This window comes from Podarcis vaucheri, assembly GCF_965113315.1.
Source record: "Podarcis vaucheri genome assembly, chromosome: 8".
NCBI lineage: Eukaryota > Metazoa > Chordata > Lepidosauria > Squamata > Lacertidae > Podarcis > Podarcis vaucheri.
Window position 1 is genome coordinate 7,044,431 of NC_138766.1, and position 27,106 is coordinate 7,071,536.

The following is a 27,106-nucleotide window of genomic DNA, read 5'->3' on the forward strand; positions in this document are numbered from 1 at the left end:
TTGAGGAAGAAGCAGGAAAACAGCACTAGCCTAAGGGAGATGGAGGTACCCCTTAATTCTTACTGCTGTTTCTCTGCTTGTTCCTGAAGCTTAGTGAAATATGTGGAGAGGGGGAGAAGAGAAAGGGGTCCCTTATCTACAGAAATCAAGAGCTGGCACCATTGAACTTACAAAATAATTCCGGCAAATTGGGGGTGGTTCAGGGAGAACTATGGGGGCCCTCCATCTCCCCCACATCCTTCTTTCACTAGGCCAGGGCTGTTTTCTCTGCTTATATATTACTCACAGCACTGTTTCACCACAGTAATCCAAGACAAAATTGTGGGGGAAGGGGAAAGGAATGTGAGGAGAACCATAAGCCATGTCACTCAGCACAACTTCGAGTTGCTCAAAGGCAGGGGTAACTGGCAGGAAATTGCGGGAGACAGGAAATAAGCAGACAGGGGTAGTAATTGAGTCCATATGTTCTAACAAAGGAATGTTTTTGGTAGCTAAGAGAGGATTGTGTCTGTATGTAAGGAAGCCTTCTGGAAAGACACAGATTAGCAGACGGTCACTTGGCTTGGCAATCAGAACCAGCATTTGGAAAACTTCGCTAATATTGGAGGCATGAATCAGAACTGTAAACTGACGCAGGGCCTTCATTAAAGCCTTCTAAGCACCTAGGCAATTAGAAACTAAGATCTAGATAGGATTCTAATTAACAAATGCTATCTATTTAGATATGTGACTGCTGCATTAAAAAGGGGTAAATTAGTACTATAAAGTCACACAATTGCTGTTCAATTGCAAGACATGCAAGTCAAGCAAAGTGGGCTCAGTCCATAGTTCCAGGGTCCATTACAATACCCTACACTTTCAGGGGAGTAGCTGTGTTAGTTTACCGCAACAAAAACAACAAGAGGCTTGTAGCATCTTAAAGATTAACAACTTCATTGTGGAGAAAGACAGGGGTGGAAGACCCGTGATCTCCAGAATTGAGGCTATATACTCTGACCAATGGGCCAAGATCATCATTAATGGTAACATCCTCCAGATGTTGTTAGACCACAACTTCCATCATCTCTGACCCCTAACCATGCTGGTAGGGGCTGACAGAGCCCATCACCATATGGAGGGCACCACATTGGCTATCCCTGGTGGAAGCTGTCATAGGTTAGAGTTCATCAGACATATAAAATGTTTTCCTCAGTTGGCAAGTGTATATACACACACACACTTTGGTGTAGAGAGAAATAATGGTGTTCTGTGGAGTCAAAGAGCAATAAAATGCAGACAGTCTGTATAGCACTTCATGCATCTGATGACATGGGCCCTAATCTATAAAAACTTAAGCCATAATGAATTTGTTGTTCTTTAAGGTGCTACAAGACTCTTTCTTGTTTATAATGAACTACTGTCTTAAATAATCCTGGGCTAAAGTGGTACTGCTGTTATCTAGCCCCATTTATTTATTTACAGTGTTCTCAAAGCTGTTTGCTGAGGAAAAACTGAGCATAGACCATCATGCAAGCTGAAACATACACAAGAACAAATTCAAAGCCCTGGCAGTAAGCAAAGAGCTTAGCTCTCAAGGCTTGGCAAAACAAAGTTTTTACTCATCTCTGAAAGAAGACAAGTGAGGCAAAGTACTGGAAGGGATTTAAATGCCATGGAAAACCATGAAAAGGAAAGGAGCAAAATCAAACTGAGCTCTGAAAGGAAGAGGAAGAGGAAGAGGAAGAAAGCACCAAAAGAAATCATTTAAGCATACCATGCTGATGAACAAAGCCCACTAAACCAGAAAATTCCTGCACAGAAAGCACTTTTATATCGAAAATTGCATTAAACTTGTACATAGAGAATCATAAATGTAGAGTCATTTTGCTTCATGTAGATATGATGGAAATGGACCAGAAAACTGTGGTCCATCACAGTTTCCCACCCCATTTACACCCAGCTGAAGACACGCTGAGGCTATCAAAATGCGACTCCGTGAATATTACTTAATCTCATTTCACTTCCAAAGTGCGTCCAGGGTAGGCCTGTGCCAAGTATGAAGAGCCTCTTCAGATTTCAAGACACAAACCTAAGAGCTGCTGCTACTGAAAACTTCTATGATCGAGGTGCAAATTGGTATATAACTAGGGATGTGCCTGTCAGTTAAAGGGGCTTAAGTTTGGCTTCCTTTTCCCCTGCACACAGCCATAATGGCTAAATAGAATCTCCATGTTCAGTGGCAGTACCCCTAGGGGGCAAACAGTGTGTGGAGGGTTCTTGCCTCCTTATCTCTTCAAGGAGACTGGAAGGCCACAGTTGCAAGCAAGACGCTGGACTCTGGGTCTGATCCAAAAGAACTTTTATGGGGTCCTTAAGGGAGAGGAGGCACTGACCCTCCTTCCTGCAATGACTCTGCCCCCTTCAAAATAGCTTTCCATCCACTGAGACAACTATAGAATAAATCCACTGGCACTGTTAGGAAATCAGTATCAGTAGGCCAGGATCTGTTACTGTATTCACTCAAGACTTCAGTGCCAAGTCCCTCTGTTTTGCATTCGGTCCCCTCTTCCCTATTCTTACCACCAAGCTGCTTTACATTACCTGCATTCATATCTATCAGTTGCTCTCTCTTCTGCTGTTTCTCCTGCCGTTCCTTCTCAGCCTTCTCTTTGGCAAGCTTAGCTTTACGCATCTTCTCTTCCGTCTCCCGCCGCTTCTGATTCTCCTTTACGGCTTGCTGAAAACCAGACACAGTTGGCTGGTAAGATGGACTACGGGGGAGTTTGGCAAGGATGTCCACCTGATGTTTCCTTCTCAATGGCATAAAAGATAGCTCAAGAAAAGAATTAGGACAATGCGGGAGAAGAATTCAACAGGTTTGTGTAACTTGGGTCTACTAACAGCTTTAGCTATGTTAGTTAAATGAAACCTCCAAGTTCATAGGAAGTAAATGCTAGTTACTGGACACAATGCAGCCATATGCCTTCCAACATCTCAGATGAAAACAGACACATGCATGTTACTGCACCAAAACCCACACTAGACTTCTGGTCTGACTAGAACTCTTTAAAAAAAATATGCAAAAAGAAAAACCTTTGGCATGCTTTATCTCTCAGCAGATTTGGCTGTATAACTGCAATGCGAACACATTAAACAACATTTATTATCTGAATAGGCACTGACACACACACACACCCCTTTAGGTGAGGAGCTGAAGCCTCAAGAGTAGCAATTCTAGTGTACAAACACATTTCAAAAACACCTCCACCAAAATCTCTGCAAAAGGCCTAATAAGGGCAAAATGAAAATCTAATGCAATGAGAGGGGGCTGTCTCCCACCAGGCACTGTTTCATGTGCTGCTGGAGGCACGGCGCTGGGTGGGCTTTCACAAGCCAGACACAAGCAAAGCAGTTTGCATGAGCAGAGGGTTGTATGCAGCTTAGCAGGCCAGAGGGGATGCTCACCAAAAACATGATTCTGAAGTTGTGCAAATCAGTGAAGAACTCCTCAGAAGATATTTTACTGGTGTCAAACAGGAAATACTGTCCTAATTCCATATAGAGGTTTTCCATATTTGAGTGCATCATCCGCAGCTTCTCATATTGCTCCTCAGCCTCCTTAACAAAGCTGTAAGACTTGAGTCAAAGATCACAGTTGCTGAGTGGAGGTACAATCGAAGTTTAACAAAAGAGCTCTATCTGCAGGTGACCCTCGGTGTTCTCAGCTGCTCTCCCCATTCCATGTCATCTGCCTGTATTTCTGTTTCAAACCAACTAACTTCTCTCTCCACGCCCCCCCCCAAAACCCACCTGCAATTCAGAGTTCTACAAGCATCCAATGACTAGCATTGCTTTGTGGCGCAGGATTGCCTATCATCTGCTCACTAAGAATTCTCTATTACAGTGGTACCTCGCAAGACGAATGCCTCGCAAGACAAAAAACTCGCTAGACGAAAGGTTTTTCCGTTTGCGATTTGCCTCGCAAGACGAATTTCCCTATGGGCTTGCTTCGCAAGACGAAAACGTCTTGCGACTTTGTTAAACCGTTAAAACCGTGCTTCGCAAGACGAAAAATTCGCTAGACAGCAAAACTTGCGGAACGAATTAATTTCGTCTTGCGAGGCACCACTGTATAAGCAGTTAGTTCCACCAGTCCTGACAGCACCCACCCATGTATTGTAGAACCCTCCCATACTCATAGCTGGAGACTCCAAAGGATAGTACAGTGGTACCTCGGGTTACATACACTTCAGGTTACATACGCTTCAGGTTACAGACTCTGCTAACCCAGAAATAGTACATCAGGTTAAGAACTTTGCTTCAGGATGAGAACAGAAATCGTGCTCCGGCGGCGCGGCAGCAGCAGGAGGCCCCATTAGCTAAAGTAGTGCTTCAGGTTAAGAACAGTTTCAGGTAAAGAACGGACCTCCGGAACGAATTAAATACTTAACTCGAGGTACCACTGTATCTTGTTAGGTAGCATAAATCTGGTCCTACTGCCAACAAAATGAGCTGGACACACATGGAAAAGTATTAAGTAAGTTTGAGCTTGCTCCAATTTGAGCCATAAATAAATCTGGGACCAGACCTTGTCATTGCATGCACTAACCCTGTGGTAAACGAAGAGGTCCCTTAGGTACAGAATGCCTCCCCAACCACCAAAACCTCTCCCCATATGAACTGACCTGGACCCTGCAATCATAATCTGAGGCCCTTCTTCGTGTGCCCCCTCCATGAGAGGCCACAAGAACGGGCTTTTCCATGGAGGGTCCCTGCTTGTGAGATGCTCTCCCCAGGGAGGCTGGCCTGGAGCCTTCATTGCATATCTGTAGGTAAAAACATTCCTCTTCTCCCAGGCCTTGGGCTTATTAAACTATCTATGGTCTTTTAAACTGGGGATTGGGGAAGCTATTAATTTAATAAACAACAACTACAGTGGTACCTCGGGCTAAGAACTTAATTCATTCTGGAGGTCCGTTCTTAACCTGAAACTTAACCTGAAGCACCACTTTAGCTAATGGGGCCTCCCGCTGCCGCCGCGCGATTTCTGTTCTTATCCTGAAGCAAAGTTCTTAACCCGAGGTACTATTTCTGGGTTAGTGGAGTCTGTAACCTGAAGCGTCTGTAACCTGAGGTACCACTGTACAGCCATGTGATCACAACTGTGCAGTCATTGTCTGTGACTTTGGAGAAGAGAGCCTTCCTGGAAGCTCCCCTTGGTTGTATCTTATTAGTGCCCCCCTCAAATGAGGAAAGAACCCAAAAGCGTTGTTCCCCAGTAGCACACATAGTTCCTTATTCTACATGCTGTTCTCAGGGATTCCCAGTTCACAACGTTCTGAAGGATATCGTCATTTTCTCTTTAAATTTATCCTTCTCTTCTGTAGCGCTGGGGCATTTGTCAACATCGCGCCGCAAGTCTGAAATCTGTTTCTTCATGAGGTCCAGGCTTTTCCCTAAATCGGCTGCAGGAACTTTGGGGTGGAGGGAAGACAAAGCAGGAGTAGAGGAATCAGAAAACAAGGAATTTGCTCACTGTAATTTCTCGAGGGAGGTAGGAGGGCATTTTAATTTTAACTTCAGGATATTCCCACCCATCAGACCAGAAGGCAGGGCTAGCTATTAGGGACTTCTCCTTGATAGTGGTTTCCCCAACTCACCAGACTGGGATAGAAAAAAGTAAGAACTGTTAAAACAAAAGAAACCCCAACCATTTAAAAGCACACAGGGTGATGTGGTGAACAGAATCAACAAGGAATCACACAGAGGGATAATTTCTGTAACAGTACATGGGGGAAGCGACATTATCCATTATTCTCAAGGGATCCGTTTAGCATATAAAAATGCCCTCTTAAAGGAAATGTGTCCACCAATCAGCTCTGAGATAAGCAAGAAACAGTCAAGAGAGCAAAATGTTCTAAGTGGGAAATAATCACAGCAGTCCTCCAGGACCAGACCAAAGACCCACCGACTCTAACATCCTATTCCCAACAGTGGAACATGGGGACGCTTGCATAATATCAAGTCAAGATCTTGCAGGAAATGGGCACCTATACTGGCACCGCTTCTCTGGCAGAGGTGGGGGGCATGAAATGCGGCACCCATGAGGGTGCTGCCATAATAGTAGGGGGCTTGTGTGCTTTGCTCCAGAATCAGCCCCTCCCTTCAGTGTCAGTTAAGAAGGACAGTTAAGAATGTCAGTTAAGAAGAGCCAACTGTCTCTTCTTGTTCCTTGCCTCAGACTTGCCTCATGTTGCTGTATTTTGTTTCTCTCGTTATGCTATTTTGTTACAGTTTTCTTTATTATTAAAGCTTAGCTTGTTGTTGTTGTTTAGCCAATTAGTCATGTCTGACTCTTCGTGACCCCATGTAAGCTTAGCTTACATTTAAATAAATAATAATCATCAAGTCAAGCCACTGGTCCTTGCTGTTCATTCTCACCACTCCCAACCTGGCTGAATTATTCTGCAAGTTTCGTGGTGCCAGCTCTTGATTTCTGAGGGACCCCTTTCTCTTCTCCCCACCTCCATGTTTCATTAAGCTTCCGGAGGAAGCAGAAAAACAGCACTGGCCTAAGGGAGGAGGAGGTACACCTTAATTATTACTTCTGCTACAAATCAGCTTCTGCATCAAAAGGTTCTTCTAGCAGTTTTTGTGTCCCCTAAACACAGGGAAGGTGTTTTGGCATAACACTAAATCACACTTTCACTTAACTTCAGTTTTGTGTGTCACCCCAAACCCTAAAAGTTAATCCAGTTAGTTCAAACAAGACAGCTCCATAAACTATGGCTTGGCGTTTCTTCTTTTAACTAAACCCAACTAAGATTAACCACCATTTGTTGAGACTCAGATAACATAGCAAACCGTGATTAATCTAAAATGGAAAAGAAAGCTTCCAAATTCCTCCTCATAGCTGCACTGGAAAAAGAGTAGCTGTGCACTAGCCCGAGGCTTGCTGCCGCTCATGCTCATAAAGCTAAATTATGTACATCTGTAAACACCCCTAAGATTCATAAGATTTTATCAGTGACCAGCACTGTTACCTAGTATTTGTACACATGATGTTTTGTGACAGGAGGGCTGTTAAGTGTTCAAACCCCATCACAAATCATTGTCTTGCTGCATTGCTAACGGCCACCTTGCATGATCCTTCATCATCCCCACACCAGAGGAGGGGCAGGGATGGAGAGAAAAGAGAAAGTGGCTGCCAAAGGTCACCTAATGGGTTTATCACACAGGCAAGATTTGAACCAGGGACTTCCTGATTTATTTATTTTTACTACTTCATTGTTTTCTCCTTTGGAAGAGTGAAATAGAAATTTAATACTAATTTTCATGCTCAGCCATCGCTTCTCGGCCTTTTGGCTAAGATCAAGTGTAGCGACTTAACAGCACAATCCTAACCATGTCCACTCAAAAAAGTAAGTCCTGCTGAATTTACACCTAGGTAGGTGGGCTAATGAGGGCAGCCTTATGAGCCTGTTTTATCTGGGCTGAACGTTAGCGCTTCATTTACTAGGGTGCCAAAGGAAAGCGTGGCAGCTGATGGCAGCTAGCTGCAGGATAAATGTGTGTTTATAAATAGGGAAATGAGCCCGGAAGGCAGCTGGGAGCTCCTGATCACTGAACAAAATGAACATCCATGGCCAGTGCTCTGTTTCCCTCTCCTTCCTTCCGTGCTAGGCACTGACTCTCAATCCACAGCAGCAACCCATACAGCCAAGGCAAGAGAGAGGGGAGACAGGACAGATGGACAGCAGAGTGATTGTGAGGACAATTCTCCTGCCATCGTGCTCAGAATGTCCTTCTTTTCCCCTAACACAAGTGAAAGTCATAAATAAAGAACCTGGGTTGCTTGGTTCATACAGACAGTCAAAATGTCTGATATGACCCGGATTTATACTGTAAACACAGTCCTCAGCTGCACTCTGCCAGTGGCTGGATGCTGCGGATGAAGAGAAGAGGGCTGTAGCCTTTATTATGCCTCGTTTTGTGAGCTTCCCAAATTCATCTAGCTGACCACTGTCAGAATAGGACGTATCTACGGCTTATGTACCACCCACATCTTAAGACCACCTTTTGCCTCCCAAAATGGAATACACCAAGGCTGAGCCAAAACGGACTCCCCCCCCCCCCACACACACACACCAAAAACCCTGATGCCTTACCTGCAGGCTATAATTCTCCTGATGTTTGGTGGTGGAATAAGGCTCAATAAGAGTGAAATGTCTGTTCATCTTACCAGTAGCATGGCACAAGTGGTAGAATTATGGGCAAGGAAACACCTGCACTGCCTGGTTGGTAGGCAGCTGCCCAAACTCACCACCTTACTGTGGGCAATTTGATACAAGAAGCATCTCTTTCACCCTGAAGTGGTTTCAATTACTTGCAGGAACATTGCCCAATGTGACTGGTTATTGGGCACAGCAATATCACCACAGTCCCTGGGTATGGACCCAAGGCCCACGAGGCAATCAACCTTGCTGAAGCTAAGCAAGTCTGGGTCTGGTCAGAGCCCTGATGGGTGACTGCCTGGGGACATAGTGTATGTCACCTTGGGGTCCGTGATGGAAGAAACTGGGACAGAAATGTAAAAAAATAACAATTAAATAAGGTTCACAACGGGATCTCAGGCTGGGGTGCTATTGTGAAGGAGAAGCAGCAGCCCTGGATAATAAAAGAAAAAACTGCAGCCCTGAACAGTTGTTGGGAGTCAAAGTGAAGAACAAGCAAAGATGTTTGAAAAGGGCAAACCTTTAGGAGCCTTTAGCAGAATGCTCTGCCTATCCGAGTCCCTTTTTCATATTAAAAAGCCTGAGATGGTAAGTTGCAGCCAGAGAACGCATGCACAAACACCGGCCCCCAAATACCTTGACAAGCCTTCTCTACGTGGATGAGTTCATCAGGAAACTTCAGCACTTCAGGATAGCGCATCTCACACGTTTCAGCCAAGAAGTGCAGCAAAGTCATCTTCTGGTCAGCTGACTTTGTGTCTCGGAGCTAATAGTGGAGAAAGCAGGCTACTGTGAGCTCTGTTAAATAGGATGAATGCCATTCATCAGTTGCTTCTCCCCCAGCCCCAAAATATGTCAGCGGCTTGTAGAGTCAGGATGACCTGAACAGCTCTGTCTGCAGAGGTTCTGCCTGTAGAAGCTCACCTTGCAGAGGAAGCTGATGTTGAAACCAAAGGCATCAGCATTTGAGGAGCCAGAATTCATGAAGTTGCCCACCAGGAGGATGATGGAGAGCAGGTTGGAGAAGCTCTCACTCTTGCGGACCTCTTCACAGGCAGCTGTCACAGAAACTATCTGTGGTTTGATGTTTTCCACCTGCTCATTAAACTGTAGCTTGAAGAGGATGGAATTGAGACGGGGCCTCAGACTGGGAACTGTACTAATCTGGGAAGGAAAGGGGACAGAATAACACTGTCATGCACAGATGGAGGAAAAGGAAGACAAGGATGACAAGGAACCAAGGTGGTCTGTAGAAGAGGGGAAAGAAGAGAAAGGATATTTATCAGCAATTGTGGTTTCTTCAGGATCCATTTTGTGGAATTTGTATGGTGCTGAACACTTCGACACCAGCTTAATATAAAAAAAAAACTATCAATGCAGCACATACACTGTGATTCTCAAAGAATATTAATTGGCTTTAAAGGAGCTTGCAAAACCCATGCGACTAAACATTCTGGTTTTCCCTGCCATTATTACAAATAAAAACAAAGAGAGGAAAAAGTTAAGGCGTTACTTTGTAGAAAAAGTGCATGTTGAAAACAGAAAAAGAACCTTTCCCCTTCAGAAGTCTATAGCATCTAACTCTGAGGATACAGTGTAGGATGTATGGCAGCAACTGCTCAATAAGACTGAAATAAATGGAACTACAAGTTTTATTCTGAATACGGGATGAACATTGTGGAAGCATAACTAAGAAACAGTTTGACTTTAGCAAGGTCTGGTTTTCTCAGAGAAATATCAGCTCTAGCTCTGTTGCTTCTTGTATCTATGACCTTTGCAGTACTCAGTCCTAGAGACTAAAATGTCAAAGTCAGTGTTTCCTCAGAGGAACTTCTTGTACTATCTAAACCTTTCTGGCTTGTCCTTGATTATGTCTTCCTTGGAACACACAGGCTCATAACAGAAATGGCTCACTTGTTGCTAGGACTCCTGTCCTTGCCCTGGCATCGCACTGATGCATCTAACCTTCACATTCTCTTTCAAAGCCAAAAGCAACACTACTTCTTTGCTGAGCCAGGTGCTATCTAGCTGTGGCTTTCAGTAGGACACTCCAACAAGGACAAGGAAATGGTGCTTCCTGGCAAATGTGTCTGCCTGACTACCAAATCTTACTTTTCTCCCAGTTTAGGGCATCAGATGCCTGGAGGGCAAGGATAAAAAATAGTAATGACCCCTATGCAGTAGCCACGGTTTTGGTGGGTGGGTGGGTGGATGGGTGGAGGGAGGGAGGGAGCCAATACCAGATACATATCCTCCACTGCTCTCTGATATTTTTTTCCATTTCCTAGAAGTCCAGATAACAGGGAACACAGAGGACTTTGTCAGTCCTCACATACAACAGTGTACAGCATGGAAGTAACAGAGAAATCTCTGGAAAGTGGATGGGACACATGAAGTTTGGAGAAAGAAAATGAAGAAAACCATGTCATGTACATGTTATGCTGAACATGTCATGTTCAGCAGCTTCTTCTCAGAAAAATATGCTTTCCCTCTGCTCTTTTCTAGAGGCAAAAGCAGCTCACTTACCACAACTGTAAACTGCTCGGGCTCAGCTAGTTCATCATAGTCTTCTTTCATTTCTGCTATCATCTTCAACTTGTCTGGTTCTGGTATAAGCTTAATCAGGTTCTGAGAGAGAAGAGAAGGAAATTGCTCGCACTGGGACTCCTAGGCAAAATGACCACAGTGGACCTAGGAGACAACTGGCACTTCATGTCACGGCTAAGGAATCTTCTTCAAAGGGGCAGAATAGAGTGAGTTATTCCAGGCTGTGGGTACCTCCCCACTCACGAAAGGAAGAACATTATGGCAAATATTTCCTCAACAGCCTTTTGGACAGAATTTGCATGGCAAGCATTAAAACAGAAAGGGCTCACATTGTAGCATGGTCTCCATTCTCTATTATACCAGGGCCTGAAACAAATTGTGATCCTCAAACCTGAATGCATACGATGTGGCTATCAACTGCTAGGACTCCAGTCATGGATAGCAAAAGCAGGCTTTAATGACTGACATATGGTGGTCACAAGTTGAAAGGGGGGGGGTGTCTCAAATGCTCCAGTCTTTGCTCACCTGCACCAGGGACTCAGTCAACACAGTTTCATTCACCTCCAGGATGGCATCCTTGATTCCCTCGTAAGGCATGCGGAAGGAGCCCAGAAATATGGCTGCCACAGTCAAAGAGAAGCACAAAACCTCCAGTCAGACTTCCACTGACTAATACACCCTAAGCCTTTCAAGCACACTCTGCAATTTCCCTTAGTACCACAAACACTTTGGCTAAATCATACTACTCACAAAGATTCTGTGCAATCTTCGGATCCATTACTCTCAGCTCCCTGGTCTTCTTCTTTTGTTGGACCTTCTCCTCTCCCTGCTCCTCCTTCGCTTTTGCTGTGGGCCAAAGAGGAATGCAGGGTCTTAGCAATTGAGAAGCCGCCTCACTTTAAGCTGGGGAGCATGCAATTTCTTCACAGCTAAAAAAATTAAGCATTTCTCTCTCCTCCCCCCCCCCCCGCCCACCCATGAGGCATGGTGAGGCAGTTACCTCAGGTGGCAGACTGGGGGGGGGGCTTGGGAGGGCAGACCCAGGTCCCAAGGAGTATCCTGCACTGCTCCTCTCTGGACTCCTCCCCCCCCAGCCCCCAGGACAGGAGGTGGGCTTCAGCAGGCAGGCACCATTTTCTGTTTTGCTTCAAGCAGCTGAACGTCTCAGGTCGGCCCTGATTCCCCCACCACCTTTCTGCCATTAATTGATTTTGTCAGAAGTAGCTAATAGAAGACAGTAGGGAAAGACACTTAATCTTTCTCTCTCTTCTGCCTCAAATGCCACACAACTGGTAGCAACTGTAATGGGAGTGATTGAGCAATAGGAGCTCTTTCAGACTGGCGTTTGCTTGCAGGTGTATCTGAAACATGTCACTGAAACATGTCACTGGTGTGTCACACAGTGGGTCTAGCAAGATCATTATTCAGCTTCTGAATAAAGGCCTCTTTATCCTTTGACAAATCCTTTGGGACCCACCGCTCCTGTTTTCTTTGACCTAACCTACACTATGCTTCTTTTGTTCAGATTTTTTTGCTAGTTTATATAATTGTATAAACTGTTCTACTTGCTTTTAATTGCATGACTGTAATGTTTTAACTTGCCCTGGGACTATACAGTGAAAGGTGGATGAAGTATCTTATCATAAATTAAGAAAATAAAATGCAGATTTGCTCTCAAGGATTCCTTCCAGACACTAGCAATATCTAACACCATGCCAGAGTCTCTTTCCTTCTCCCTTCCTACAGACTGAGGGGTGCAGCCAACGTTCCTTCAAAGCATTCATGTTCTGTGCTTCTATATAAACAGGGTATCAGAGACACTGTTGCATTGCCACAGAGCTCTCACGTTTATTGTTAAGTCACCAGGGTAGCCCACCAGTGCCCAAATCTGAAGGCAAAAGGAATCTCTGCTTTTTAAGAAGCTTTCCTGCAATACATTTGCAGGAGGGGCTCCACTGCCACAGGGCCAACGCCACAGCAAGTAAGTGGCACACTGAATCAAACTCCTTGGCAGGATTCCACGGGGAGACGGGAAGATTTGGGGTGGGTAAGGGACGAATGGACACCATTCATTAGAGGCAATGCCTTAATATAGCTTCCTTTAACATTTTATCCTCCCTGTCTGATACATACTCCATAGGTTAGGAGTATTATGGGTAAGGTTTTGGAGTCACTGACCTAGTTTTCTGTGCATCTGCATCAGTGCACAAATTAAATTAAGGGTTCCGAGACAGAAAGAGAGAATGGCTGCCTTTAGCATATCTACGCGGGTTGAGGGGCTCTCCAGATGAGAAAAGGCCTCACATGCAAGTACTGGTGAGAAGTGGGAGATGACATGAATAGAAAGAGGAATTCTGCTTTTAACTATGATGTGGAGATGGCTGGGGAAGAAATTATATGCCTATTTGTGTAGGCTGTTAAATCATAAATATAATCAGAAGTACAAGAAGCAAGTATTCACTGAGGTGGTAAACCTATATCCCAGCTGCATATTTTCTGAATGAAGCAGTAGTTACAGAATATTATATTTATTAGTAGTAGTAGTAGTAGTAGTAGTAGTAGTATGCCATCTATCTGACTGGGTGGCATCCAGCAAATCAAAACATCAAACACAGTAGAACATCGGTCATTAAAAACTTCCTAATACAGTGCTGCCTTCAGATGTTTTCTAAAAATCAGAAAGTTGTGTATTCCTTGACATCTGATGGGAGGGTGTTCCATAGGGTGGGCGTGACAACTGATAAGGCCCTCTGCCTGGTTCCCTGTAACTTCTCTTCTCGCAGGGAGGGAACCACCAGAAGGCCCTCAGAGCTGGACCTCAGTGTCCGGGCAGAACGATGGGGGTGGAGACGCTCCTTCAGGTATACAGGACTGAGCCATTTAGGGCTTTAAGGATCAGCACCAACACTTTGAATTGTGCTTGGAAACATACTGGGAGCCAATGTAAATCTTTTAGGACCAGTGTCTCCTAAAGATGGAATGTCTCACCTACAAAAATACTCCTTGCATGCAGAAAATTAGAAGCCAGGGAGAAGGCAAAGCTGGGAAGGCTAATTTTCTATGTGCAGGAAATATTTTTCTATGTGGAATAACATTCACTCATGTGAGCCTCTACCTACATTCTGAAGTTGTACCGACCAGCCACATATTTATCAGCTCAATGAGAAATGAGCAAAGATGACCTCAAATTAGTGAAGGCAAGCAGGATGGGGGGTGGGAGCAATGGACCCTGTGGAAACATCTTGGTTCCAGCAGGTATGATCACTGAATATGGAGACAGGCAGAGAAGGGGGTCCTGAGCTACAAAACAAGGAGAAGAAGAGAAGAAATTTGAAAGAAGCAGATACACTTTGCATCTCAAAATGAATTTAAAATAAAAATCCTTGAATAGTGGCAAAGAGAACCCAAATGACCAACTAATTTTTCATAAAGAGAACTCTGTGGATTCACATCACGGTAATCTCCCCAAGACAAGTTCATTCACAGAGTGTAAGAGTCAAAGCTCTCTAGACCTCTGGCCACTGCAGCTCACAAGCATTCAACCCTTCTGGCTTTCAGGTGCAGCACTGAGAAATAAGATAGGCACACACAGCAGGTAGTATAGCATTTGAGCCTATTTTTTGGGGGGGGGATTTCCCTTTTCAAACCACTTGACTCAGGAAAATAAAATAGACTAAGATAACAATTATATTTGTCCATGACTTCTGCTTTTTCCTCAGTTGCTGTTTTGGAAAAAATTCTCACTGCAGTTCTGGGCAAAGCATTCCTTTCTGGTTTAACTGAATGATGCTGCAGACTGTGCCAGATATGTAAGCATATCTTTCCCTGTGGTGTGTTGTGGCATCATACTGCAGTTAAGTGAGTGAAAAGGAAGGCAAGCAAGCTACCCAGACTGCTAGAATTTAGTACCACAGACAGAAAATGGGTTCAGCGCTCCTATATGCAGAGCTTGGAACTGGTGCTATGCACAGACACAAGGCAAGCTTTCCTGAAGAAGCAGGGGGTGGTGGTGTTTGCTTGGGCCTGGCCTGTGTCTGCGCATGCCTGTGAGAGGCAGAGGGGATAGAAAGCAGAGACATCAAAAAGCCGCAGCCTTTGACTCAGCCTGCCTCCCCCTCCCTGCAGACTCCTCCCTTCCTGAGTCTTATTTCTCTGCGCCATAAACACAAAATGGAGTCTAGAGGGAAGGCAAACATCCTCTCTAAAATGGCTGAATGCGGCAAAGGAAGACAGGGAATAGTAAAATAGGGCAACAGCACCATCTGGTGCTTGAAGAGTCTAGCACTTGATCCCTGTTAGTAAAGAAGCAGTAGGATTAGACTGCACTTCAAAGGGAGTTTAGGACAGATCTGTTAGAAAACATAGAAAGCCATGGTATAACAAATTATAATACAAAAAAGGTGAAATAATCTCTTCCTTATAAAGAGATTCTAACAGTAATCAGAAATCTCTTTTTGCAATTGCATCTAAACAGGAATTTGACACTTGCATGACAGAAAACTACACACACAGCAACAGATCCACATTCATCTTGTACCTTCTCTCTCCTTTAAAACGTTCACAGCCAAACTTTTTTACTTTCTTGCTCACAACAACAAAGAATTGGGAAGGGGGGGGGACGTGATTCTACAGCTGCAAAATGGGCTAAGTTGGTAGTACAGCCTTTGCATTCCCTTTCCAGCTTTGCAATGCTTTCTGCACCTGGGACTTCCTGTGTGCAAGGTATGCGCTTCACCCTGGAGCCGCTATGGCACGTCCCAATTACTGACCACAAACGGGAATGTTCACCAAATTTAGAAAACTTACATTCTAATAGAGAGCTTACAAAAATAAATGATGGTGATGAATTTACCCTCAAAAGTGGGCTCCCTGGGTATCCTCATGCTGCACGCCAATATTTGGAAAATTATGCCAATACCCACTTGCTTTTCACAAACACACCCAAACTCTTGAAGAGAACCTCAGTTAAGCAAAGTAGTTTGAAACCACAAAAAAGTAGAAAAGGGGGAGGTGAAGCTTTGTGTGGAAATATTCACTTTCCTCACAATTCCATTCATTTGCAGCTGGAAAGATTACCTAGCCACCTCTGTTTAAACTGACTAAAAGGCATAGTAACTCAACTTTTGTCCAAATCAGGACACCAGGTTTACATGACCCTTAGCAACTGCTTTCACTCCCTTGAGATGTTTGAAAAGTATGTAGGATGGAAGCAGCCCCTGAGAACCCAAGGTGGCACGCATGTGGTTCTCCAGCAATCATCCTTTCAGGAGATTCAAACATGCGTGTTGTGCGGCTTATGGAAAAAACAGGAGTATACAGAAGGTAGACCACAATCCACCAGTGAACCACTGAGCAGTTTTTGGCAGATGGTCTTCTACTGCCTGCTGGGATTTTACCAAAGAAAGTTGAACTAGTGTGGCTCTCAACTCGCAAGGTATCTGTATATACATAAGCATGTATATGCATACATTGAATTGACTCTTCTATGTTAAGAAGTATTGAGTATTGTAGTCAGCTCTTATGAATGTAACACACATGGCAGATTGCAAAATGATAAATGATGCCAGTCTCCTCCTGAGTTGCTTAGTATAGAACATAAAAGAGCTGGCAATCTGTAAAGCAGGGTGTGTGTGATGACTCAGAGGAAGATCTGAAAAACAGGCCTATACTTTGTCCTGAGGCTAGGAAATCAGAACAATGGTCAGCCTCATAACTTTAGCAATGTAAGATGACTTCAGATGACTGTGGGTGAATGCCCCGACTTGCAGGAACAGCTTAAAGCAAACTTTTCCCAAGCTCAACCTGGGTGACTCAGCAGAGGAGTGCTGGGAAAGCACATTTTACACATTCGGGTGGGTCCCTAAGCCTAAAGCAGTTGCCAGGGCTGCAGGGCATGGGTGAGGCACAGAGGCGCACCCTTGTGGAGAGTTCAGGGCTAAAAAGAAGTCTATGGCAACATCAGGAAGGGCAGCAGAGTGAAGGGAATTGGAGTGACCCAGCAGTGCTGCAAAATAAGGGGCATTCATTTCACAAAAATGCACAAAGAATTAATTTCAAGGGCAAGTAAGCAGAATAAGGCAAATAGCCACAGAGGTACTTAAAAAGGGAAACAGCTGAGGCCGAAAAAAGCTTGCAAGAGCCCTACAGTTATTTGCTGCCCCCCCCTTCCCAAAGAGAGCTCCAGAATATTCATCTGCAGCATCTCCACAGCATAAAACAAAGGGGCAGGGAAGGGTTAAAGCAGGATGTGATAGTTCAGAAGCAGATGGAAGGCTTTCCCCAGATTATAATAATCACCATCTCAGGTTCTCTCTAGCCTCCCGCCCTGAAGGGACTGGCAAATTCCTCTGCCACATTAAAACCAAAAAACAAAAGAACCCCTAAAATGTGATCTGAGCTGCTGCTAAAGTTTCCCCACTGGGGAATAGGTGGCATGAAAGGAAAGCAGCAGATGGAGGGGGCCATAGGCTCTGGCAGCAAGAGAAAAGCCTTTGTCTGTGGGAAAGAAACACCCAGGCTTTTCCTCCCTTTGTTTCTGAGAAACGAGGCCAGCTGGAGGGGAGGGGGGAGGGAGGGGAGGGGGAAGAGGGGGGGGAGGAGGGGAGCCACCGCCCTGGTGACACAATGTCAGCCGACTGCATCCTCCAATCCAATGGCTCTGACATCACTGCCAGGAAACGGAGCCAAAGTGGCTCAACTGCGCACATCTGGCGGATGAAAGAAGCACTGCAAGCAAGCATTCTCCCTTTTTTCCTCCACTAGAAAAAGGAACATAAAGATTCTTCACTTAAGAAATACCCCAACAATATGGTGGGAGCATAAGAAATATGAAGCAAATAAACAACCCACAGCAAGGGTTTGCTATAGTCACCCCAAGGTTTCTTTAAAAATAGAATAGAATACACATACAAACCCGGAGAACAAGCCACTTATCCCAGACTGATGTCCAGTGCTATTTTTCCAACAAAAAGAGGTGCCAGAACTCACCATGAACACCTCCCTTGTTCTCTTATACAGTGGTACCTCGGGTTATGAGCTTAATTCGTTCTGGAGGTCTGCTTTTAACCTGAGGTACCACTTTAGCTAATGGGGCCTCCCGCTGCCGGGGCTGCGCAATTTCCATTCTCATCCTGGGGCAAAGTTCTCAACTCGAGGTACTACTTCTGGGTTAGCGGAGTTTGTAACCCAAAGTGTTTGTAACCCGAGGTACCACTGCAATGGCAATGGCACCCTCCTGAGAGGTGCTAGAACTAAGTTCCAGCAACTTCCAGCTGAGAAAAGCCCTGCTGATGACCATTTGTTTCCAGGACAAAGTCGTACATCTGTAGCACTCTCAGATTGCTAGTATAATCAGGGTTTCGAGTTATCTTCAAATATTGCTGCTGACACGTTTCTATGCAAGAATGAATGCAGAAAGTCATGGTAGTTGAGCCAGCAGTTTGTACCCCTGTGACTGCACATCTATTCAAGTACATACGTGCCCCTCTGCGGAAATTTCCTCTCTCTAAAACTGTATCTTTCATTCTCTTGCGACTAATTCACATTTATTTACAGGGGGACCACTTCCCCTCCCACCCCACTTTTGACAACATGCGTGCAGTGAGGTTGCAGGTGACACCAAACTATTCACAGTCATTCCCGCATAAATGACTGGAATGGGGCGAAGCCACGGGACAGCAGCGCTCAAAGCAAGGTGATGCTGCTTCCCTTATGACGTCGCAGGAACAGCCGTGCCATCCAGGGGACATAAACCGTGCCTGGAAGAAAACAGACCCTCTCTTCTCTTCTGACACTTCAAGAGGCATCCAGTCTTATAGATACTGGCCTATCCTCACACGGGAAATGTACCAAATAGAAAAGCTCTTCCCGCCCGCCCCAACCCTGCCCCTGCAACACACTTAATGGGATAGTCATGCATTTATTGAAGTTTGGAAACACAGCAATGTTCACCCCGCCACGAAGGAAAGCATACTTCACCAGAATCTCAACCTGTGGGAATTTTGAAGGAGATATGGCAGACTGAGGGGTCATGTGGCCATTCCCACTGGTAATTTCACTATTTTAGGGGCCCAAACAGGCTGGTTCCCCTTCTGTTCTGCCATGCTAACACTAGGTCCTTAACACATTTATCACCCCAGTGAAATGTCACAGCGGAGTTCTGCCTATAGCTGCACCTGAGGGATGTTCCACTGCCTATACGCTCAACAGGAAATCACAGCCAATCATGGGGCCAAGTGAGCCTGTACAATTCACATGCACATGCCTGCCCCATTCATAGTTGGAATTTTTAGGTGTGCTTGAAAGACCCTAATCTAAAACTAAAGAAGAAAGAAGCAATGTGTGAATGGCTCACGTAAAATATTTCTCACTGCGTACCTGTACCTGTCACATGTTTTATTGCAAAAGCTCCCAACACTATGCAGATACTGCAAAGTATCTGGCCTGGAGCATTACTATTCTAGTCGTCCCCGCAAATGAAGTGTGCACAATCCTGCTACTTAAAAATGTAGACAATGAAACTTTGGATTAGCTAAAGGCCTGTTAAGCTGTTTAGCTATGTGAAACAACTTGACCTGGTACACCAACAGAGATGTGAAGGACGTTACACCATTATTGCCTATCCTCTGTACGATGCCCAAAAAACAAGGCGTGCATGTGCAAGCTAAAGCAAAAGAAAAGCAAAACATGCACAAAAAGGCTGATCATACAAGCCACACTGAAAAAAATCTATCCTGGTGATCATAAGATTGCAATATGCACAGACACCGATAAAGAATATATTTGGAAACGGGTTCTTTATGCTAGCTACTCTGTCTGTTTTTGCTCATTAACATTTGATGCTGAATACACAACTATTCATGTAAAATGAATTTTCAAATCAGCCTTTTCTTTTGCTTCATTCTCTGTATGAAACACAGGTGTTACAATGTTTTGAGCTCATTCATGTCCTTCTCCCTACTTCCACTAGGTGGCATTCAAAGCACACAGTTGAGAGATTCTTACTCATCATAGAAATGAATGACGGGGCTCTATTTACTTAGTAAGTTTTTAGTAAGTGTGCAATTTTGAGCAAATCCTTCTAATACGGTGAACACCGTACTCTACAGACCCTCCTGCACTGCAGCAGGCTCCATTAACAGATCTCAGCATGCTCACCTACAGGAAAGATGGTTGCTCAACATAAAAGGGGCAAGACTCAAAAGTTCAAAACTGTTGAGAACAAAAAGCTAGTGTGTCCTGCTATGTGTAATTATATCCTCCCCTGAAACGAAGTCTTCAGGAAGCTCTAGCACCACAGAAAGATCCTTCCTGCAGCAAGAGACACCTGTCGGAGCCTTCAGTCCCCTGCCAGACCTAGAATGGGAGCTAAAGCAAGGCTTAGGGCAACAGTGAACCTGGCTGAGTTCTGAACTCCAGGATCAGCCACCAAGAGGATAGACTCTTGAGGGCTATGTAAGAATGGGAAGATCTGGGCCTTTGGGGCATGACTCCCTTGAGCAGGGAGCTTGCAATATAGATCTAAGAAACTATTTCAGCCAATTCCGAACGCAGGTGACCTTTGAGGTCCCTCCCAACTGTTTAATTATAATGTGACCCGGAATGAACATTTTACTCTATTCGTTCTGTTCAAGTCGGTTCATGATCCCTTCAACCCGGCCTCTGCTTTCCTCTGCTACTGTGTTGTGATCTAACAAACTCATTCCCTATCTTTAGGAAATTTAGGACATTTGCAGTTCAGTGAAGCTTGGATTTGTTTGAGTAAGAGTTTAACTGTGGGAAGAGGAATGGGGAAGTGGGAAAAGAGAGGAACGCATGCCTTTTGAAGCTTCAACTCATGTTAAAGTGGTCCACCATGAATTGTAAAACTAAGCATGGGAAAGTCAGACTAGAAACGAGGGGAAAAGAGGGAAGCTTCAGATGATGAAGAAAGCTATGAAAGAGCAAGGAATGGAGCTTTGGGTGTAGCACCGTGAAAGATAGGAGAGATCCAGAAAAACAGGTGGAACGGGGAGAAGCAGATTTGCGCCTGCAACATCTGAATGCAAGTTTTGCCTTGGGCTAATTACTGAATCACAGGTGCTCTTTGTAAAATGAGACTGGAGTCTCTATCTCACAAACATGGTGAGAACCAGAACAAACTTTGCAGATCATATTAAGGATCCAAAAGCCAGATTCCTGGCTTCTGTAGTTTAGTCTCACATTACTTCCATTGTAATGTTTCATCTTGTCCACTAGAGGGCACACGTACTCTTCTGCTATAATAATTCTTCCCAGATAAACGTATCACTTTTGGGAAAGAAAGTGGGACACCTGGTGACACCCTTCTGCCTCAAGAACCTGCCTCTGGTGTCAGTTTTACATCAAGGTGTGGAAGGCATGGACAATATATCTGTACACTCCTTGGAGACAAAATACAATTGAAAAAACTCCACAATGAGACTGTTAAAGAACCACAAATGAAACCCTTCAGATCAATTCATTGCCTCTGTAACAGAGCAATGCTAACAGAGCTTAACTAGCATTCACAAATATATTCTACCCAGAAAGGATTTCATTTCCTGAACATGGGGGGCATTCACTGAAGACCCAGAGGGCTGGAACACAGAGCAAGAGAGAAACAGCTCAAAGGAATGGACCTTACCAGGCAGGCAATACTTTAAGTGAGACTCTTTCAGAGATAAACAGTGAAACACACAATCTTTAGAAGGACAGTGAAAATCCGGCAAGCTAAGCTGAACAGGTGTAGCTTCGTATGTTGTACTTCATGTTATTGTGCTTCTTTTTAAACCAAGAAACATGCCTGGAACTTTGGTTGGGCAGAAGTCACACCTGTCTCCTCTGGAGAAAATGTTTCTTGGTTCCTATGACTATTCCGTACCTAGAGACACGGGAAGAGATTGAGGCGATCGTTCTTAGAGGACTACTCACATGTGTGTGTGTCAGGTGGTTGCATGAATCTTCTATACCAAAGAATTACATCTCGAACCAAAATGTTTGCTCAACATGCTCTTCCGGCTTCCAGCATGACTAGCTGACCTAGAGAAGGTAATGCCATCATGGGAAAAGGAGCCAAACATGGATCCTAATAGGAGGGGCTAGGATTTTCTACCAAAGAAACCAGGAAGAAACCAGTGGGAGTGCACCTGTTTGCTTTTTCCTCCTCAAACACTGGAGCAATCATCCCAAGGACATCCAACACAGAGTCCTTGGACAGCTACACAGATTGCCCAAGACTTACTTCCTTTGACAGAACCCAGAAATGGAGAAAAGCAGAGCTGAAAAAAAGAAGAGATAGGCAGCAACTGACCTTGCTTTGGAAGCATGCTTTGCTCAGGGACAATTAATCAGTGCTTGAAGAAAATAAGCCTGTTGACAGGAGCTGTGAAGCGAATATGATGATCAAAAGGAACTGGCAAAGATGGCAGTTCAGATATTGTTTGAAAGCAGTGTCAAGGCTTAAAATCTGCCAAAATGAGGGTCTGCACACATCCTGCTGTCTCCTTGGTTACAAATTACGTTGATGATTTGGAAATACAGCACAAGTCTCACTAGGCACAAGTCAGCTGTTAGCACTCTTTGAAAATCCTGGAAGGATTCCTTTAAAGTATGACTCCAATGCACTCAGTTGTCGTAAGACATCAGGCTGACCTAATACATGACAAAGGCCAAGTTACAAAAAAAATGAGAGTGAGAGAAAAGAAGAGAAAAGTGTAGAAGAGTCACTTGCCTAACTCTAAAACCACAGCCCCAGGGCCCTCCCTAAAATGTTGAAATGAACTTATTGCTCCTGGAGAATGCATGACTTATGCATGGGCTAGTCTGGGGCCCAAGTACAGTCCGTGCCTTTCAGACACCACTGCTCTGCTTGCAGACAGCCAACTCAATGAAAAATCGAAGGCTCAGAGGGGAAATGGAGCTCTCATGAGGACAAGATCCCACAAGACATCTGTGTCGATAGCTTTAGTGCCCTTTTATATTCATTCTCATAAATAAAAAATTACCTTTTTTAAAAATGCAGAGGTGCTATTTGTGGCTTCAACAACATTTATCTACCACAACTTTGATCAAGGGTGAAATATTAATCCTTCAAGTGAAGCTAACCAGTGGCCACTGTCTCCTTTGTCAGACAGAAGCCAATTCAGTCAGTTATCTTTTCCACTCCCAGTTTCATTTCCACAGGTGATCCAGGTAAGATCAGGTATCTCACCAGACAAAAAAGATATTTGGTCAATTGACCGCTCAGATATTAAACAGATAATGGTTATGTATTTTGAAGCTTTAATGTTATAAGAGCAACAAAGAAGATATGAGCAACTAGTTGGATATCGATGTCAATTACACACCCACCCAAAAAAGAAAAAAACGGGGGAAGAAGAGAGCTATTATTCTCACAGGCAGGTACAGCAAAGTAAAGACAGCACATCCCACATCACTTTTATCAACAAGATATTCTGTCCTGACTACAGCAACTGAGAATTGTGTGCACTCAGCACAAACTGCTTGCCGTGGGCTGGGGAGAGAAGTCATAGGAAGGTGGAGAAAGAGCTCTCCACTCTGCAAGTGACATTTCCTTCATGCAAGACTGGGAGCTGCCTTCTGACAATTACCACAGGAACCCCAGAGTTTATAAAATTAGAACCTAACTAACGTGCAGGCTAGCAGCATCAGGTTAACTGTAAGGGTGTGTATGGAATAGCTTACTTATAACTAGGCTAATTCTGCTGAGAAAGGACAACAGGTCTGATGGTGTGGTTTATTAGCTTTGGTCATCAGGACCTGAGAGGAACATTCAAATAAAAGAGAGAAAACCCTATCCAACCAGAGAGACAACAAAAAACTCAACTGATCAACAAGAGAATAGCTCCAGTCTGTCAAGTGACAAGTTCTTCAAACTGCCTCCTCATATGTAGGCTAAGCACTTGCATTCTTGGTTCCCTCAACAGAAAGGAAGCTGACTTAACAAAAAGCTTTAAAACTTAGAAAATCACCTTCCACACTGGGCAATAGCATGTCAGTTAGATGCTTAGGCCAGACCTCTTCTCCCTGTCCTGCTAGCGGAATAATGAAGAATGAACTAATTAACCTCCTCCGTAGGAACCGAGGCCAAATGAATGAAAGCACTGAATACCATGGGACTAGGCAGCAAGTCAATGACTCCCAGAGCCTATGAGGTTTCATATTCAGCAACTAAAGCTCTTGCGGCTGTCAAAAATATTAAGGAATGTTAAGATATCATCAGTCCGAAGCAATGCCTGGTTGGGCATGGTCAGAACTACCAGGCAACTGCTACAGGGTCTTCTCTTGTCTGCACTGACCCTTTCCTGTTTTACACCCCATGTTTCGAACCCTCTGCATCCCTCTATTAAATGGCACTTGGCACTCTAACTGTCTGATTCCTATTCCACAACTGAGAATTCTGGAATCAGTCTGGAATAATAAAAAACGAGAGAAATAAAGGTGACAACTAATAATAGGGGTATTATTTAGTATGACGAATTATATTTTTGGTTTCCTATTCTTCTCGTATGATGATGATTAAAACATGTTTTATGGGTTTCCCAACCTGCCAAAATTAAAAATAGGAATAAAATCCAAGTTGCAGATGTTTAAGGTACTCACCCTTGGCTGTAGCCAGCCATGACAAAATGAATCCAATTCAAGAATCACCAGTGAAGAGAGGAGAGAGAAAAGTACATATCAATATGTGTTAATACCACATGAGACAAAACGCAAACCAGCTCCAACCCACATCCTGCCTCAAATTCCATTGATCACTAAAGGTGATTTCCCCAAAGCAAAACTGGAGTTGTTGGGACAAGCCTCGTCTTCCAGTTCCCAAACCTTGCTTAGCTGCCATGCTAACCTTGAAATGCCCAGGGAGAAGCAAAGTGGCTGAGATCTGCTCCTCAGGCAGCGAGTGCTTCTGGCTTAGCATGATGTGCCAATGTGGCCGCTGTCGCCATCTGCTTCCCATGGAGAATTCCTGAAGGCATCTCCCCACCCTCCACTGCTGCTAATGCTGCTCCCAAATACACCACTTACATTTGGCCTGTGCAGTCGCGAAGGAAAGAGTCAGTTTGGCAAAGAGTTCATCATCCTCAAAACGATCCTCCTTAGCTTTGACCCAGAAACAGCCTTCAGAGAGCTGGTAAGCGGAAATCTATAGGGGAAGCAAGACAGGCAGAAATTATGGCACAAATGAACTCTACTTAATGTTTCTACAGGAGATTAGCAAACTCGGACATCTTTTTTTTTAAAAAAATATCAATAATGTTGGAATACCATAAAGCTAGTAAGTAAGGTTATTATGACATTAACTTGTGTGGAATACAGCCCACTTCATCAGATGCATGTGGATATTGATGATGATGATGATGCTGATGATGATGATGATGATGATTATTATTATTATTTATTATTTATACCCCGCCCATCTGGCTGGGCTTCCCCAGCCACTCTGACTGGCTTCCAAAAAAATATTAAAATACTGTAATAGATCAAACATTAAAAGCTTCCCTAAATAATTTACTGCTGAACTAGAATTTAGCAGCCAATACTATTCTATTCAGTTTGGGCTTAGCTGGTATTCTGCTTCTTTCACAGCCTAACTGTCGAATTATCACCACCAATAACTGCAATAGCAATTACATTGTTGTAAATGGGCAACAATGTGTTCTTAACCCATATCAGACTTATACATCACACAAACAAACACTGAGTAAAATGAACAAACAATACAAAAGAAAAGAAAATGCAAAAGCAAAATTATAAGGATGTAAACATAACATAATCTGCAATCAAAAATACAAAACAATGAAAAACAACACCAAAAAAAGAAGAAAGGGGGGGGGGGAGAAAAAAAGAAAACGACTTCCAACTAACTCCATGTGGATCTTTATTCCTCATATTATTGGTTGCCTATAATGATTACATTTTTGGAGAATTATTCTAATTACCTGTGAGGTTTTTATTCTAAGCTAAACCATGTATGAATCTGGGAATCTGTTCTCTTCACATAATTTATAAACACTTCCCACTCTCTGCTTATTTTCTCATTAGAATAATTTCTTATTAAACCTGTAAGTTTGGCCAATTCAAGATATTCTGACAGTTTAAAAACCCATTCTTCTTTTGTTGGTGTTATGTTACTTTTCCAATGTTTAGCAATTACTATCCTGGCCACCGTTATTGCATACAAAAATATTCCTTTGGTTTCTTTTGGGATGTCTGTTGTTAATAGGCCCAATAAAAACATTTTCAGTTGTTTTTTTGGGGGGGGAAGCATATCTTAACATTTTCTTTAATTCTTCATAAATGGTATCCCATTTTTTTAAATTTTAGGGCACATCCACCACATATGGAAGAAATTCCCTTTTTTAAGTTTGCACCTCCAACACTTTCCACTGGTGTTTCGGTAGATTTTAGTCAATTTTGAGGATGTAAGATACCATCTGTACATCATTTAAAAAAAAATTATTTTATTGTATGCTTTAAATCTTATGTCTCTTTTCCATAAGTTTTCCCATTTTTCTAAAACAGCTGTATGACCAAAATCTTGTGCCCATTTGACCATGACATCTTTAACCTCTTCGCCTCTTAAGTGTCCATTTAATAATAATTTATACATTTTGGATAATTTTTTATCATCATGATGGTATTATAACCAGCCTATTCCTGTATGTTTTATTGTTTCATATGTCTTCATTTGTAATTTATTATTTACTTCCTATAAAATATCTTTATATGTGAACCAATTTGAATCCACATTTTTCCTTTTTACCGCCTCCGCTGGTGACAACCACCATGGGGTTTTTGCTTCTAATAATTTTTTGTTCCTTTCCCAAACTTCATATAAGGCTTTCCTAATAATGTGATTTAGGAATCCCTTGTGAATTTTTACCCAGGTAGCTGTGCCACCCCACTATATTCTGGCCTGGTCCATTATTCGTCAGAACAGCTAATCAATATGGCATTGTGTCCACAACCTACATCCACTCTCTGTTTAGTTTACTTTAACCTTTGACAGCTGGGGGTAAACTTAGGAAGGAAGGGAGGCTGTTTCTCTTATGCATGAATAAATTAAAACCAACAGCAACTGTAGGCTTCTCTTACACATAGGCATTGGCACTGAGGGGCTAGTTTATGGTTACCAGATTTTTCCCCATGAGTCCGGGGATGCTTTTCTTTTCTTTTTGAATTTCATGCTTTATTTTCCATAATTACATCTACAGTGGTGCCCCGCAAGACGAATGCCTCGCAAGACGGAAAACTCGCTAGACGAAAGAGTTTTCCGTTTTGGAGGTGCTTCGCAAAACGAATTTCCTATGGGCTTGCTTCGCAAGACG

At 43.6% G+C, this 27,106-nt stretch overlaps 1 protein-coding gene across 2 annotated transcripts in view; it reads right to left on the reverse strand.

The window, feature by feature from the left end:
* The window catches only part of DIAPH1 (diaphanous related formin 1), an 81,549-nt gene that overhangs the window by 14,580 nt on the left and 39,863 nt on the right, over positions 1 to 27,106 (reverse strand). The window contains exons 17-25 of one of the 2 annotated variants that reach the window (XM_082234243.1): positions 24,804 to 24,921; positions 11,511 to 11,606; positions 11,286 to 11,380; positions 10,740 to 10,841; positions 9,138 to 9,377; positions 8,850 to 8,979; positions 5,312 to 5,453; positions 3,445 to 3,607; positions 2,581 to 2,716 (exon numbers count right to left, since the gene is read on the reverse strand). In XM_082234243.1, coding sequence (XP_082090369.1) covers positions 2,581 to 2,716; positions 3,445 to 3,607; positions 5,312 to 5,453; positions 8,850 to 8,979; positions 9,138 to 9,377; positions 10,740 to 10,841; positions 11,286 to 11,380; positions 11,511 to 11,606; positions 24,804 to 24,921 — 1,222 coding nt within the window. Of the gene's footprint in view, positions 1 to 2,580; positions 2,717 to 3,444; positions 3,608 to 5,029; positions 5,454 to 8,849; positions 8,980 to 9,137; positions 9,378 to 10,739; positions 10,842 to 11,285; positions 11,381 to 11,510; positions 11,607 to 24,803; positions 24,922 to 27,106 lie in introns of those variants that run through there. The other variant, XM_082234242.1, reaches the window with a different exon arrangement.